At 37.0% G+C, this 17675-nt stretch overlaps 1 protein-coding gene across 1 annotated transcript in view; it reads left to right on the forward strand.

The window, feature by feature from the left end:
* The window catches only part of HHIP (hedgehog interacting protein), a 71211-nt gene extending 53743 nt beyond the window's left edge, over positions 1-17468 (forward strand). The window contains exons 7-13 of the mRNA XM_071555076.1: positions 110-253; positions 1143-1264; positions 3311-3434; positions 4431-4561; positions 5131-5212; positions 14922-15070; positions 17189-17468. Coding sequence (XP_071411177.1) covers positions 110-253; positions 1143-1264; positions 3311-3434; positions 4431-4561; positions 5131-5212; positions 14922-15070; positions 17189-17382 — 946 coding nt within the window. The 3' untranslated portion in view covers positions 17383-17468. The remainder of the gene's footprint in view (positions 1-109; positions 254-1142; positions 1265-3310; positions 3435-4430; positions 4562-5130; positions 5213-14921; positions 15071-17188) is intronic.
* Positions 17469-17675: the final 207 nt, after the last annotated feature.

Raw genomic sequence — 17675 nt, forward strand, 5'->3', positions numbered from 1 at the left:
CTTTACTGTGGGTGGCTTATTTTGCTGGTTCACTGTGGTATGACACAGATTAAATCTACCAGTAAAATACTTTTAAAAACCCAATTATTTTATCCTCCCATTTTCTCAGTGACTTTACAGGTTCTGTATTACGCCTTGACGTGAACACTGATCTATGCAATGTCCCTTATTCCATACCACGGAGCAACCCACATTTCAACAGCACAAACCAACCTCCAGAGATTTTTGCACATGGACTCCACAATCCAGGCCGGTAAGTAACTCTCAATTAAACTGAATTACTCTGGAGCAGATGTTATTCTCAACCAGAATTCTTTTATACAGTCAGGTAACAACATTTTAATAATAAAGGTACTTGTGAACTTTTTAAATCTTCCACTCCTCCACCTCCACACATATGTCACAGTCAGAAACAAATGTATGTTGGCAAAGGGGAAAGAGAAGAGCATGCACAACTACTAAAAGTCAAGACCAAAATGACAGAAACAAAGTGCAGGATTTTTGGTTTTACTGAATAATAAAATTATGACCTTTATGCACAAAAGGAGCTTTAAGGAGAGTGTTGGTAACGTACAGCTGAGATGGGAATCTTGACTGGGAATAAAGGGCACGTGGAAAACAAATGAGAACATCTGGTGATACCTAAACAATAACAAGGAGAAGAACAGTGTTTTAACTAAACAACACATAATTCAGCAAATTAGGTGGGTGGTAGTACTGAAGTGACATTTAAAGTCATTGTTTGAAAAAAATCAGAAAGTCAAGTTGTTCAGATAAGCAGTTGATTCTTGGACCTTTTCAACAGTCCAAAATTCCTACACCATATAAGTCAATTCATTTAGCTTGGTTAAGGCACTATCCATTTCAGGTGCTATGCAGCACAGTACGTTTTATCACTAAGAAAAAGTAGTTTAGTTGACATTATACAAAAAAATGGTGTAGGAATGAGAAAGTTGTAATATCTCTTGTATATAAATCTAACACATTTCTTGGATATTTTGGCTCAGTATGAAATAGGTCACTCAAATGAGTAGGCACCACAAAGAAACAATAATACGTTACAATGTGATGCTTCATAGTATTGAAAATTATGTGTTATGAACTCATCTATGTAGTGAATTTTCTTCTTTTTTTTTTAACAGGTGTGCTGTGGACCGCCATCCAACAGATGTAAAGATCAATTTAACTATACTTTGCTCAGATTCAAATGGAAAGAACAGATCTTCAGCAAGAATCTTACAAATAATAAAGGGTAAAGACTATGGTAAGTTCCATCCAGCATAAAGCTGCTGGGAACAGCCAGTTACAGTGCCCATGGAATGACAAATAGAACGTAGGGGAGAATAGATACAGGACTGTATAGCCATGATAGGAAACTTACTGCATAGCTAGAACAGATAACCTACCAGAGACAGAACTTCTGAAAAGTTACATCATTTCAAGACAGAACATTTCAAGCAGATAAAAGATGCAGGACAAACCAAAATTTAAATGACTCCATTCTTGTTGGTGTAGAATATGTTCTAAATAAGGTTCAACAAATTTGACAGTTGTTAATCTGTCCAGGATCAAACTGTTGCTGCATATATTGGCTCATAAAGAGAAGATTTTGGAATATCAGGAAGTGATGAAAATGCAATCTTAGTCATTCATAAATAACCTTTTAAGGCAGAATGGAAACCTCATGTAATGTGCTTCCTATAATGGAAAAAGTGAGATGGACAACAACAGACCGCAACCAAACAGGGCAATGACTGAGCTGTTTAAATGTTACCAAACTAAAAAACTTAGAAAAATGCACTCTGCTACTACTTCATAATAAATGACAGGTTTGGATTAGGTTAAAAAGGATGAATATACTCAGTTAGGGACTGCAAATTATGAAAGTGTTTCACCTTCCCTCTGAATTAGTGTGATTGTCAGTCACGATTTTAGTTTAATGTTTAACTCATACTCACTCAGATCACTTGCTAGTTCAGAGGAGCCAGGTGACAGTTCCTATGAGCTCTCATCCACCTTGACTGACCATTTAGCAGCTTGTAAATCCAGGGTGGTAAGATGTGACAAATGCCAATGGTGTGTAAAGGCATTGAGAACTGGTCTGTCTCCTGGAATGCAGCATTTTCCAGTTTTATTCACATGCCCTGTGCCCCCACTTGTAATTTACTTGACAGCAAAGCAGCTGTGCTGACTAGAATAGTACACAATAGTATAATGCAATTGTAGTACTTTAGTTATTGTGTGTATTTTCTGTGTCCATTTTATAAAAGCCAAACCAAAGAGTAATATTTGGTTAACCACTGCTCCAGTGGAATTTTGACTGCATCTTTATTGCAGAGTAAACTAAGCAATATTGTGTCTATACAGAACAGCTTGTCAATATTAATACTAGGCTGTGGGTCAATTGCTTCAATAAAAAGAGTTCATCATCCTTTTCTCCCCTATAAAATTTCAGCTCTCACTCTTGTAGAATAATCTGGGAAATGCATTTATCAAAGGCTTGCAGATAGCCTTCTGACTAAAATAAAAATGGTTCCTATAAACCAAAATGGTCTATTGGCTGTGGCTTTTATTTAAAATTATGCAGTTATCATGTCAAATTGAATCTACTTTTACCCTAAACAGCACTGGATTGTGTGAATAGGAACATATGCACTGAAACTTCCTTGAATAATTATTTGATAGGGTAAAATTCTGCAGTTTTGTGAAAAAAGAATAAAAAATGTACAGGAATTGCAGCTACAGCAACAGCATAAAATAAAATGCCACAAGAAGCTACAACCAGTAATACTAGTGTTTTATGGGATGTAACACACTTACCATGTTTAAAACGGTGAATTTGAAAGAGTTTCTCAAACCACTGAAAGGCTTTGAAAACAAATTCTGTTGAAAATCATTGGAATTTCTGCCCTTAGTTAGTGGACTTTGAAGTGAAGGGGAGTAACTGTATTCCTGAAGTTCAGATGATCCATTTTGCAGACTGTATTGACACTAGAAATTAATAGCAGCAACAACACCTATTTCAATAGAACACCAGCCTAATCTTTGTGTAGTTTTACTGTCCCAGGTTGTAGACATTGGGAGAAAGCAACTATAGCCTCTCCTAAAAATCTCTAATGGATTGTTTCAGAAACAGACTTTGTTTTAATTTTATAATTTTTTTAATGTTCCATTTCTGATTTTTTGTAAAATGCTTCAATTCTGCATCTTGAATCTTTTAGTATCTTTTTTCTTCAAGTAATGTCATTTTCATAAATGTGAATCAGTGTGAGACTGCATATGATCTAATGCTACGGTAGTTCCTTTTTAGAAAGTGAGCCTTCACTTTTGGAATTCAAACCATTTAGCAGTGGATCCCTGGTTGGTGGATTTGTCTATCGAGGTTGCCAGTCCGAAAGACTCTATGGAAGTTACGTATTTGGAGACCGCAATGGGTAAGTGTCTTGTACCTCACTCTTAACCAAAAATGCATACAGGGTATATGCAGTCACTCAGCTTCCTGTACGAAGGAATGCCACAAGTCTTGAATATTGTGCCACATTGCCAGTTTAGCACTGTGATGAATGCAGATTAAATTCTACGTTTGGAAATAAAACAGCACAGCATTCTAATGAATGGTGACATACATAACATACCTGTGTGTGTGGCTCGGCTTCACGAACGAAGATTTGGGAAGGGCTCTCCCCACGTGGGTGTGCCCTTCCAGCCTGCGCAGTGGATTCTTTAGGTGAGACTCAGCGTGCACAGAACTGGCCCCACCATTTAAGTCCTGAGGTTCATCTGCCACGGCCAAGCAAGCTTGGACAGGGACAGTGAAGTCCTCAGGACTAGAACCTACAGCACCCAGCATTTCCCAGGAGGTCTCCCATCCAAGTACTAATCCGGGGCTGACCCTGCTTAGCTTCCGAGATCTGACGGGATCGGATGTCAGGGAGGCATTTAACTGCCTTATAACATACCTAATTCTTGGGGAACAGTACAAAGATACTCACATCATGGCACTCTTCAGATTTAAGTGCTACATATTCTTGCATGCCTCTTTTACATTATGATGGGAATAATTGTTAATCATGGATCTGTTTCCCAAACAAACTGGTAAGACATGGAAAAGTTTTGGGGGTTTATGGACACATCACTGATCGAGCAACATGAATTTTTCTTTAATGAATGGGCATAGTTTCCCCATAGCAAATAGCTGACTATTTACAAATGATTGTGTAGTACAGTTTGAACACAATTTTGCAATGTTTGAATGACTGCATGGCTTTTAAGCATCTGAAAAATAATGGGCAGGAAATCATAAGCCAGTGAACTGCATAGATGTATCTATGGAGTTACTTGCAGCAGGTGTCTGCTTACTTGTCTGGACAATGAGAACTCACTGTTCAAAATGTAATGTAACAATTTGTTTTATGTGTTTTTGAATATAGAAATTTTTTAACACTGCAACAGAGTCCTGCAACCAAACAGTGGCAAGAGAAACCCCTCTGTCTTGGCAACACTGGTTCATGTAGAGGTTTCTTTTCAGGCCCTGTCTTGGGATTTGGTGAAGATGAATTAGGTAAATACTAAAAAAAAAAGTTCTTAAATGATAAGGCTTATCGGTACTGCCTGCTGAAGTATTCACAGTTACAGTAAATGTTTAAAGAGAAGGCTATCTTCCCTTTGCCAAAGCTGTCTGCACTGCTCTCAGTTACACCTCAGCAGCCTTCTAAGAACTGGGAAGAGAATGTGTGGTTGGAAGGGGCAAAGGTCTTTATTGTCTGTCACATCCTGTGAATGTGTCACTCACTGTGACACAATGTGTCATATACTTACTTTTATCCCCAACCTTACTGACTTAAGAGGCAAAGATATTGCAGACTGACCTCCTCTTCTCCTTTCCTCATGAATTTCACTTTTTTAACTGTATGAAAGAAAAACACTCATGATAAAATACTTTCCCATCAGTCTGAGGAAAGTGCTTACATCCATTTTCAAATAGCAATGATTCTGTTGTATATTTCAATGAAGAGTGTTTCTTCTGCAAGTTTTTTTTAAATCTCATTTGGCAAATACAGCTAGATCACAAAAGTCATATATTTTCCTTAAGAAAGGAGAACTAATTTATTGCATTGGCTTCCCTAACAGGTGAGATTTACATATTATCAAGCAGTAAAAGTATGACACAGCCTCACAGCGGAAAACTCTACAAGATCGTTGACCCAAAAAGGTGAGTGTTGCATTTCTCTTTAAAATCAGCCTTTCCTTCAACAGCTTAAAGCCCAAAAGGTAACTGTAGTTCTCTCCATGTGGCTGAGTTATGCAATACTGACATCCAGTAAAAAGGGCAGCTCCTGCTAGTTCTGAAGCCAAATGACTTGTAGGTACCACAGAAGTTGCGCAACATCAATGGAATTCTCCCAAGTGCTGCTACTTCCTTCCTGCACTGTGGTGGGACAGGGCACAACAGGAGCTGGCTCAGAAGATCAGTACTGGGTGACAACACCTATTCTGTGTGCTGAAAAGCAATTACAGAAAATAATTTGACAGCACTAGCTAGTGTCAGTTTTGCCATAAGTAAGCTCCAAGGGACCAATTCAGTCTTTTCTAAACATCTCTTCTGTTGTTAGGAGATACCACCAATGGAGAATAAAATAGAGGATGTACTCAGTCCTCAGTGAGTGTGAATTGTCACTGCTCACTAGTTTTCAACATCCTTCCATACCTCTGCATTTACCTGTCTCTCCCTGGGCAGGTTTGGAGCCTCAAGGAAAGAAATCCTCTGTCCTTGGGTTGTGTGCCAGAAATATGCTACATTCTTTAACAGTTCTTAAAAAACTGCCTCTAAAAGACTTAAAAATCCCACTCAAGTGATTTATAAGACACAGCATTAATAGAATTGTTCTAATTATTTAGACTAATTTACCAGTTGTAAAATGAAGATAAATGAAAATTATCAAACCAAATTTTCTTGATATGTGATCTTTGCAGTGGAGGTAGGGTTATGAAAATATTAGGGAATATGGAAAGACTGTAAAAAGCCAGTTCCCGACATGACCCAGGGGTCCCAGCAGCAGTAAGAGCTGATGACTAGCAGATACTCACTTTAGCTGGGGGAATACCATTTTCTTCATGATGGGTCTTGCTGCTCTATCAGACCAAGTCCGACATGTAAAAGTAGCACGTCCATCCTGCAAAAGCATCAGAAATCAACACAAAATGAAACAGCCAAGAGAAACGAGGTTTGTTGTATAATTCCTTTGACTCCATCATACCCTGCTAAAGCAACTGCCTATTTTTTCAGCATCTACTCCAGCATGTTTCTCCATTGGTACCAGATAGAGCCAGACTTGTATTTTTGGTTTTGCTGTTTGGAGAATTTGTTTTTCTGTTGAACTTTTAAATTCTAAAAATTGTTATTGGAACAACTACTGAATACAACAATTAAATGACGAAATTGAATGCACACTGTGCTACAAGTTACAGTAGAGTTTCTGTGTTTTGTAATTGTACTGTCTCCAAACTATAGCAAATAGTTTGGAAGCAGATGTTACTGCAGGTTAGTGCAGTCTGTCAGTCAAGGTTATTATGTATGTTTTATTTATGCTTTCTGGTATTGAAAACATTTTTTAGAACAAAACTTGCCATTCTTACTGGGATTGTTTAGTCTGTTGGTGTATGGTTTTAAGTGAATTTTACACCCTAAATCCACTGTTAGTATCTAATTACATGGGGCTGCCTTGTTTGACCTTGGCTTTTTGTTCTTGTTACCTCTTCCAGTAGGGTGGTCTTCAGCTGACATACCTGAAAGGCCAGACCTCCCATTGCTGCACTCACGGTTGGCTGTTTCCATGCATGGAAAAGGGTCAAGACTGTGTTTGGTTACTGGTGAAAGTAACCAGAAAACTATAAAATACTTCTGCAAATTGGCACACGGTGGAAATTAAACAGACTGTGGCAAAGGGGTACAGTTTTTGGTAACAATTTTTAGAAATATGGGATAATTTGGATTCAGGCAAAGTTTTGAGTTTTGTTGTTTTTCAGTCTCACACCATTACAGGCTTTTAAGAGAAAGATAATGAGTTATTTCCACAAAACAGCATTGTAGCTCTATTTACCATTTCATGCTAAGTTCCTATTACCCATGGAAACAATTTAAATATTCCATAGCTTTGGAAAATGTTCATGTAAAGTTTTATTAACAAAATATTGTTATTCACATGCTAGTATTCTTTTCCATGTTAATATTTTGTTGCTTCTTCCTCATGGTGGACACATACCAATACAACAAATATATATGTAAACTCTAAAGATCCTACAGGTGGACTGTGAGCATCAGGTAGAAATAAAATAATCAAGATATTGATTTGTCATGTCTTAGAAATTCAGTAATTATTAAAAAAACCTTGGGAGAGGTGGCCCTTGGCAGGCTTGTTAATTTACAAAGAGAACCTTCCATGCCTGGGGCAGCGTAAAAGAACAAAATTATCATTCCTTATGGTAGCCCCTTGCTGAAATTCAGTATCTTCATGCACACCCCATCCTTCTGCTAGTAGTCATTTATAAGCTGCCTTGAGCTTACAAAATTATTCTTTTATTTTATATAATAAAGATTACATGAAGGTGCAGGATTTGATTTTTTTTTGCCTTTGTAGAATCATAGAAACATTAAGGTTGGAAATGACCTCCAAGATCATCAAGTTCAAAACACAGAATTCAAATACCACAGAAAAATTTTTGTTCAGTTCCTCTGAATACTTCATATCAATAACAAAATAGACTGCCATCAAAAGCACAGAGTGAAATAATCCTTCTCTTTGTAACAAGGTTGTTACAATGATACATTAGTACTTGAGAGTTTGTAGACAATGAAGTGATAAAAAAGCCCTAAATATGTGAGGTGCTGCAAAATACACATACACTTCCTATTACCAAAAATTGAGTAAAGAGTGTAGTCAATAGCATATTTAGCTTTGAGATTGGAGGAGATGTGGGAAAGACTAAGAATTACAAACACACAAAACCAGCATGAGGAACATTAGTTAAGCTGGCAGTCAAGAGGAGTTCTCAACTCAAAACTGTGTCTCTGAAAAATATTTCCATTCTTTGATGATTATCAGAAAGATGTTTTCAGGGACAGGAACTAGTGAGAAATATAGAGAGAAAGACTTATTTTCTTCTCAACTAAAAGACATCCTGAAGACTGATGCAAATACAGCATTTTCTAAATTGTCTTTGTGACCAAGAACCAAAACCTTTCTATTTTCTAGTTTTCTGCTTTCTGTTTCATAATTTTTGTCATGCTTTCTGTTTCTACAAATGCATACTAACATCAGTCACAAAAGCATTGATGTATTCAATGGCAAAATAACTAGGTAAACAGTGATGTGGGAAATGTATAGAAGTCCAAATAGTCCAGTTAGTCAATAACAGAAAATAGGAGACAACTTGATTAGAAAAGAAAATGTAATCATTTTTTCTAACATGATGAGAGGAGAAAATCAACTGTGAAAATGAATATTTAAATAAGTAAGATTTTTAGATAGGTCCATGTAGTCTGTAACTTAAACATTATTACCAGACCAAGAAGTAAGAAAATAAACTTTGGATGGTGGTAGAACAGACATGAAGTGACTTTGTAAGTCTTTTTTTAGAATACTTGTAATATGATCACTTTTATTTCTAAGGAAATTATAAATAAAATTAAAGAGATTCAGAGAAGAGTTCTCAAACTGACAGACAATGCAAAAGTTTCCCATTTAAAAGATGTGCTGTATTCCCTGTGATGTTTTAAGTGTGACATTTTAAGTGTTTGCCACCATCAATATGGTGATTCCAAAACACATTCATAATTCTTTTCACCAAGGTGGCTCACTGAAGCCAGCAGGTGATTTTCACAAAAGAATGCAGAGCTTAAATAAGTGTCCCTGCACATGTAGGAAGGTTTCCTCTTCCTCTCCTCTTAACACCTTATAGATCTGGGTTGCAATGTGTTTTGTATCAACAGATGGAATAGCTGCTTTCCATTGGGTTGAAACTTGAACTTGATTCAAACCATCTCACTCCTCTTTCATGCCCCTCCAGAGTATATAATTCCACTTATCATCCTTTCCATCATCACCTTCTGGGATTTCCGCTGTCAGAGAGTATTTCCAAACAACTGATTTCAAACACGAAGGGACAATATCTAGGTCATACCTCATTTTGACATTGTTCAGGCTCTTTAGAAAACCATTAGTGATTTTATTTTTCAGTATGAGCCAAGGGTGTTTGGTGGCATGGTAGAAGAAAAGCATTTATGAAAGTGGAGCCCTGTTGAAGACTTTAATTACTATGGAAAATGGAACTTGCAAACACACAGTTTTAGACTAATCTGCATCAAGATAGTTCTGATGGGATATAGATACACTTTGAAGCTACTACTGGAAACTCTTTGTAGAATGAGCTAATTTTGTTGGTGAATGCCCTCACCAAGCCAGGTGGGCCATGTGATTTCTTTCTGTTCAGAAAGTTACTATCCCTTAAGTCATTTGAGGGAATGGAAAGCCAGAATTAATGTCTAATTATGTTTAGTTTAGCCAGAGCATGCAAAATTCTTATCTCATTTACCTACCCACATGCAGTTACTATTCCCATAAGAGACACACTAAAGAGAAATTAGAGCTTTTTGCAAATACCAGCCTAGAGAGTTTCAATTTACAGAAGTACTTCACAAAAACTCCTTTGTAACCACGATGGAAAAACCTAAGGATTTTTTTCAATCACATCACAGCTCACTGACTGTAAAAGTTTTTGGTTTGGTTTGGGATTTCCCCCCCAACCCCCTCTTTTTTTAAAAAGTCTTTGTAGCATTGGCTATTAAGGAGTTCTCACTTTTTATCGCTTTATAAGGAAAAAACCAGTTCAGTTTATCTTTTGCTTATTTTCTGAAGCCTGCAGGAAGCCTCTGCCATCCTAAAGAAAGTCACACATAATAGAGCAGCTTTAGCGCAGTAAGCCAGTCTTTCCCAATTCATCAGTCAAAGTGTTATGCAAGTGGCCCCCTAAATTGATAAATTCCCACAGTGCCTGTTGACCCAGCTGCCAAGTGCTCATGCAGCAGGTGTTGTTTTCATGACCACCCTGACAGTAATACAAACTGTTTAGCAGTTGCATTGACCTCTTAGCTATTAACATTGATACAGGCTTCGCTAGGGACTAGTTTTCAAACATGACAGAATTTCTTAAGACTAGAGGTCATGAACAAGTATACCATATAAGAATAAATTTGATATGCTGCTGAGTTTAAATCTTAAAAGCCATGAGTTTTTTCCACATTATTCCCATGTAGTAAATCTGGAGACAAGTAACGAGCTTTTGGCATCTCTCCCAGGACTAAAGGTATACTTTTTAATTTTAGAAGCTGTACCTGAAGAGATGCTATATTTATTCTATGACAAGTAGTAAATTTAGTTCTTGACAAGGAGTGAAACAAAATTATTTTTTCTTGGCATTTTCCCTTATAAAGGAAAAAAACCCCAACAACTAAGGCACAACTTTTTGTGATATACCTAAGCATCATTTTAATACCGAATATCTTCTGTGCAGGTAATTGAGGCATAACATTCCATATATTTTGTACCACAGTCAGGATTCCTGGGCAGTGTCTCTTGTTTGAATCTGAACATCCAGGCATTTTGTCTGGGTTTTTTTTTTTTTCTCACTTTAGTGGAGATTTTTGATACTGTGTCAAAAGCGCAGTGGAGGAATTGCTTTCTGTTCAGTACTGCTGTTTTACTGCTGAATTTGGCCCTCCATTTGCATTGATTTATGTACCTCTAAGTTACAGAGACCACGTACAGCAACTAAATCACTCTGTGCATTTAGTGGAACTGTGAAGAGATGCACTAAAGAAAGCATGAAATCCTGAGCAACACCAGGATGAGTTTTAATCTATTAAAGCATGCTAGACTTTTACTTGCTTCTAAACTAACAGTAGAGTCTACTTTCTTACACTGGCTATGGTAAGGCAGCAAAAATTGTTTTAGTCATTGTACGGTCAAGAATTCCCAGCTCACTGCACACGTCAGCAAAGGGATCCAGCGAGGCCCCAGCCCCCAGCACAACTTCTCTCCATGTTCCATACATTTAGACTTGTTATACAGTTTCATGAAAGCCTGTTTTAACAAGCAAGATATACTGTACTGTACTGTATATATGAACAGCTCTTTAAGATAACTGGAATTGTACAGACCATATAAATAGCCATTATCAGCTACATTTTTGGCTGACTTTCTGTGGACCGAACAGTGCTTACTGTAAGAGTAATCAAGCTGTACCCTTTAGAGTTTTATAGGTTGAGGAATACAAGGAAAAAAATTCTCTCCAGCCCAGAGTGGGGCTCCATCTTTTCCTCTCCATTTTCCACGTCAAGAGACACAGCGAAGCACTAGTTATGTAAACAAAACCATAGGCTTGTCTAAGTGCAGGAAAGATCAAGTCCCAACAGTCAGTTTCAAGGCTCATGCTATCTTTGTGAAATTCAGTTCAGCTTGTGCTGAGACTGAAAATTTCCACCCCTTTCAAACCTTAAGAATGCAAAGTGGAAGTACCGTGGGGCAGAGACTTTCTCTTGACCCATGTTGGTCCCATAACAGCATTTGAATCCTGAGAAAGAAGTGTGGCTTTTCCCATCGCACAACGAAGGAAAACCAGCAATTCTCACACACAAGAAGGATTCTGCTCCAGCTGCATTTGTATTCCTCTTCTCCTAAGGCACTCTGCCAACCAGATTTTTTTCCATCTTTGTTTCTACTCTACTCCACCATTAATAAATATTATCCAAGGCTGATGAGTACAAGTTATTGATTGATGGTAGAATAAAAGGCAAGGTTATATTCACAAGTACCAAGAGTAGTAGAAAAATTCAAATCATAAAAGTGACCAACCATACTTTGCTGGATAAAAAAAAAGTGTGATTTCTGCCTTCCTAATTACCAACAAAAAGAACCATATACTCCAGCATTATCACAGATAAATACATCTCATAATAAAATAAATCATTATCTTTACAAATAAAATATCTGTGACTTATGAGGTCATTCTTTGCTAAAGGTATGTCATTGGAGCTCTTTTCCAAGAGATGCTTCAGGAGCCTGAGGTTATACTTCCTGCTAAACACAGCACTGTACTTGTGTTTGAGCAAGAAAAAAAAGGCTCCCATTTAAAGTAACTTGAAATAAATGGGCTTTAGCAGTGATAGATGAAAAAAGAATCTTGCCTCCTTTGCAGCTAACTATAAAAAAATCATCCCAAATATAGATTTTCTTTTCCCAGATTAGGAATAAGATAGCAGATCTTTTTGCTTTAAATCTGAAAATCATACAGCTTTGTAGATTCCAAAGTAGCATTGCCATTGAATATTGCATATAATTTTAAGTGTAGAAACTTTCTTAACCAAATCATATGTAATTCACTCATAACTACAGAAATGGAATTCCTCACAGGTCAAAAAACAATAATGCATTATATTTAAAAGACAGTCGTGGAAATATGTAAATACTAAAATTGAAAGGGTTCCAAATATGCTGTACCAAAGGTGTCAAAACATGTTTCAAAGCCCTTAAATAATACAGGACCTTCAGTGATTCTCAGAAATGGTTAGGAAATCAGAACTTAGTGCTACGCTGAAGATTCATTTCCACATTCTTTCTGTCCTTAACATCTTTGGGAAACCAGTTCCTCTGTATGGATGTTTAAATAATCATGGTAGTAATTAAGACTGAGCAGAGAAAGTGTTGTGGTGAAACAAACCAGTGAGCCTGTACTCTATTACTCTTTCTCAAGAAAAATGCAAGAAACCCTGTACTGTACCATTAACAAGCTGCATGCCAAAACGGGAGGGGGGAAAGTAAGCCCAGTCAGCTAGTGAGGGACTTCAATGACATTAGGTATGAATGCTTATTTTTCTTCAAAATTATTTTTAGCCTATCTAATATTACTTTGAATGGCCCCATTGTTCATAAGAAACATCTTTTTAAAATTCTAATAGAACATGGGCTTCATTGATGTCTTAGAAGCCATGAGTTCAGCTAGTTAATTTTATTTTCTTTAGCTTAATTTTTCCCCTTGATATTTCTGCTGAAGTTGAAATTGGAGATAAATGAGAATGCACAATTTTTCTTCTCTATTTTTTTGTGTCACAGTTTTCCACACCTGCATCACACCCATTTTTTCGCAGACTCCAAAAACTATTCTTTTCTCCACACAGGAGTATCAATCTAGGATTTTAATATTTCACAGAGTAATCAGCACACAAGTTGCTATTCCAGCTATTTGCATATAATTGGAGGTGTAATTCTGTTGTCAGTATCATGAACATTGTTGTCTATTCTATTCTATTCTATTCTATTCTATTCTATTCTATTCTATTCTATTCTATTCTATTCACTTTTGTTTTGATTTGTTTGGATTCTAGCTGGACACTTAGCCAAGGTTTCTCCAAGGTCTCCAGAAAACCATTAGAATCTTTGTCCTGCAAATTTCAAGCTTAAGAATGTATGGCAGTAGTTTAGATTATTTCCTTGAGAGTGAGTAATTTTGTATTTGTCATTAATTAACTCAATTTGCCATGATGCTCCTATTCAGTTACTTGATTAGATCACTTAGGAGATCCTGACATTCTTTTCTAAACTTATTCCTGTGCAATGAAACCTACAGCAGACAGAAAACACAGTATCTCTACTGGCAACCTGTAGCCTTGTGACAATTTTATCAGTCCCTATCTGCTGAATTGGGACAGCAAATAAAATAAGTGGTCAGTATGATGACATACAGCTGAATTAAAAAAAAAATCAACAAACCAAAACAGAATAACTCAACCAACCTAAGCAAAACAAAGACTAAATATCTAGAGAACCATAGGAAGTTGTATCAACAGTTAGGGTACACTTAAGTTAAAACACTTAAATGTTTTATACACTTAATACTGCAGAAGGAAGACTGCAATTCTTCCTTTGATAAGGAAGATATTGTTGTGCTTTTGTAAATAAAAAAGGCTACTGGGTATCAAAAATATTTTGTAGAGGCTGACAGAAAAAATTGCATTATATAAGACTTGACAAGAAGAAGCCCAACAAAAATCCCCAGCATCAGAAATATTTTAAGTCAGCTGAACCAGAATTCCCTTTTTGCATACATTTCACAGAATCACCTACAGAAATGCTGACGGTGGAAGGGACCTCTGCAGGGCACCTGGTCCAGCTCAGGGCTCAGGCCAGTTGCCCAGGACCATGTCCAGACAGCTTCTGAGTATGGCCAGTGATTGAGACTCTACAAATCTGTGGACAACCTGGGCAAGTGCTTGGCCACTCTCATAGGGAAAAAGTCTTTCCTGATGTTCAGATGCTTAAATAAGCATCCCAAATGCATAATCCAAATATGACTCCATAAAAATATGGAAATAAAGAGCCCACCGTGTAAAACTGAATTTGTAGGCAGAGGTAACACTGCTTCAAAATTATCATACATGTCATAATGTATGACATAAAACTTGTTTGGGTTACTCTTCCCAGCATACAATGGGGAAATCTAAACCAGATAGAAATGTAAAAAGACACTATCAGATGCTGCCTGTGATGATCTCTTCAGCAAGCTGGTTTTGCCAGGTTCATCCTTCAGGAATTTTCAAGCACTGTTATTTAATCTTGTAGAAGACCTCTGAGGGCATTAAATGAAATAATAGCAAACAGCACTGTATTTTTCTGTAATGTCATGTATCATCTCTATGCTTACTGGTTTTTCTGAGGAAAAAAACAATCTCCTTAGCACAAAATTTCTCCCACTGTTAGTACCATAACAGAGAATCAGGCCTTTAAAAACAAACAAACAAAAAAACAACAAAGTTTTTCTCCTTGACCCTGACTGTTAACTGTTTTCTTGGTTTGTATGTTTTCATTCAGGGCTTTAGTCCCTGAAGAATGCAAAAGAATGGCTCAGCCTGCACCAATACTGACATCTGAATGCTCAAGGCACTGTCGGAATGGGCACTGCACTCCCACAGGAAAATGCTGCTGTAATCAAGGCTGGGAAGGAGAGTTCTGCAGAACTGGTTTGTATAGAGATTCATAGCAACAAGTGAAAAAAGCAATGACATGTCATAATTTGCTTTTTATTACTTGCTCAGAGAAATTTTCAGTGTATGTTGACCAATATATTGACCATCAGTTCTAAGACAACACTAAAGAAATACCAACTTCGAGAGTTGTAGGAGAACAGTAAGTCTTCAGATGAATGCAACCACTAACACATCTAATGGAATATGAACAAGTACAGAATGCAGTTAAATAGCATAAATATGACAGACAACGTTATTCTTATTTTCTCCACCAAGATTTTAAAATGAAAGGAAATGTAGTTCATTGTTTGGACATTCAACTTCCACTTGCAGTATTATCACTGCCAGTGTCAAATAGGGGGACCTTGTGAGGAAAGATGGCAAATCACAGCTTGAAATTTTTTTAGTTTTGGTACAGTCTTGCTTTTGATCCCACAAAATGAAATGGCTCCAGTTTGTTAAGGAGAATTCTATGTACACCTTATCACAAAGCAACTAATAATCAGAACACTATTGTGATCCTTTATAACAGTGATTTCATTAAGTCCTATCTTGTTCCCTTAGCTTTTAAAAGTCACTTGAAAAAGTGACTGTGATCAAAGTAGATGTTGGGTGTACCAGCAAAGGGGTGAGGTGAAGGAACCTGGGGTGCCACACTGTCTCACAGAGACTGTGCTTATGTCTGAGTTGTATAATAATGTAATGACAGTAGGACTCAGAGGAGAAGCAGGTATTAAGACAAAGCAAGGATCCCACAATGGACCAGGGATAATTCAGATTGGAATTATCCTCCTCCAGGAGGGCCCTGCTGAAGCAGAGTCAGCTATGAAGTCCTTATAGCCTCAAGTGTAATTTCAACAACCTCCAGGTTTTAGCAATGAGCAGGAGTGACTTTGGAATGAAATTAAATGAGTGAAATCACAAATAATTTTTCTTAGCACAAGATTCAAGAGCTGACTGTCATACAATCCTGCAACAAAAGCAGGTTGGAGAAATGGATTGAGTAATCTGGCCAAATAGCACAACTTCAATTGTCCTCACTTGTCAGTCAGAGCTCTCCTATATTTAGACAATGAGGCCCATTCTACAGCCTTTCTACAAGTGGAACTTAAAGTAAAAAAAATACAGATTTATGGTAGATAATTTGATAGACACAATGAATGAGAAAGCTACAGAAAATGGGTAGACAAAGGATCTTTCTTCCGTGTATCCCACAGCATTAAACAGAGATGTTCTAAGTTGGACCTCAAGCTACTATTATAATTTAAATAAGGAAGTTACCTTATGAGGTATCACCTTTCTTCCAGTGTCATTGAGAAATTTGTGGATAAAATCAAGACACCTGTATTTATATAGTGTATTATAAATATTTGTAAATCAGTATTATAGTTTATTGTAATAGATAACATTAAACAGCATAATGACAGCAAAAAAAAAAAAAAGATACGTTGTATACACCACAGTGCTGTGACTCTACCCTGGAAGAAAATACTTCCACAACTAACCTTATTATTAGTTTTTCTAACACTGGCTACAATTTAAAATAGCAGTTATATTTGGAAAGGTGAAGCAAGAACTTGATAGGTAAATCACCAGGCATCTGCTAAAGAGAGAGGGGGAAACTTTGAAACCTAGAACTGATAAAAACTGTTGAAAAAATACTCTGGCTCTTTTTACTCAAACGGAATTCAATCCTGGTCCCAGGGTCAAGAGCCAAGGGAGTGCATCTCTGGTCAGTTTTACTCTGCTCTGCCAAGGAAATAGTGCAGTGCAGAACTCTGCGGGTATGAAGGAGTTTACCTGAGATTCAGCACTTTCTGGCTTGGAGGTGCTAAATGTCTCAACAACTCCAGGACTTCTTTGGGATGCCAGCACAAGAAATGGAGTGAGGTAGACCACAACTAGTCTAGATCTAGATGTGCTGTACATCTTGTTTTCAAATTATAAGATATGTGGAACCTGAAGTCTTTTGAAATGGGTTCTCTATCCACTTTAAAAAAATAAAATCTGAATATGGGAGTTGGACATGTTAAAAGTGAACGTGTAACTGTATCTTTTTGGTTTGTGATGTTCTAAACAAATTAGCAAATCACTTGTTTTTTATACCCACAGCAAAATGTGACCCAGCCTGTCGACATGGAGGCGTCTGTGTAAGGCCTAATAAATGCTTGTGTAAAAAAGGCTATCTCGGCCCCCAGTGTGAACAAGTGGATAGAAACATCCGAAGAGTGACAAGGGCAGGTATTCTTGATCAGATCCTAGACATGACATCCTATTTGCTGGATCTAACCAGCTACATTGTATAGTTTCTGGGACTGTTTGGAAACTACACTTTCAACGGGCATTTGTTTTGAATCCTGTCATTTTTAAAAGACTGTTATCCTGCAACAAAGACCAGTGATTTGATTGACTTTATTAATTTAAGTATAATATCCACAAATGTGCAGAGAAATTCCTTGTATGTGTGTAAATATTCCTGTATGTCTGCACAGATGTGCTGATATCCAATATGCACACATACACATGCACGCACTATCACCAAGATGGTTTTACAGAGAGTGGAATTTTGTTTAATATTTATTTCTTCTTGAGAAATAGT

This window comes from Pithys albifrons, chromosome 5, assembly GCF_047495875.1.
Source record: "Pithys albifrons albifrons isolate INPA30051 chromosome 5, PitAlb_v1, whole genome shotgun sequence".
NCBI lineage: Eukaryota > Metazoa > Chordata > Aves > Passeriformes > Thamnophilidae > Pithys > Pithys albifrons.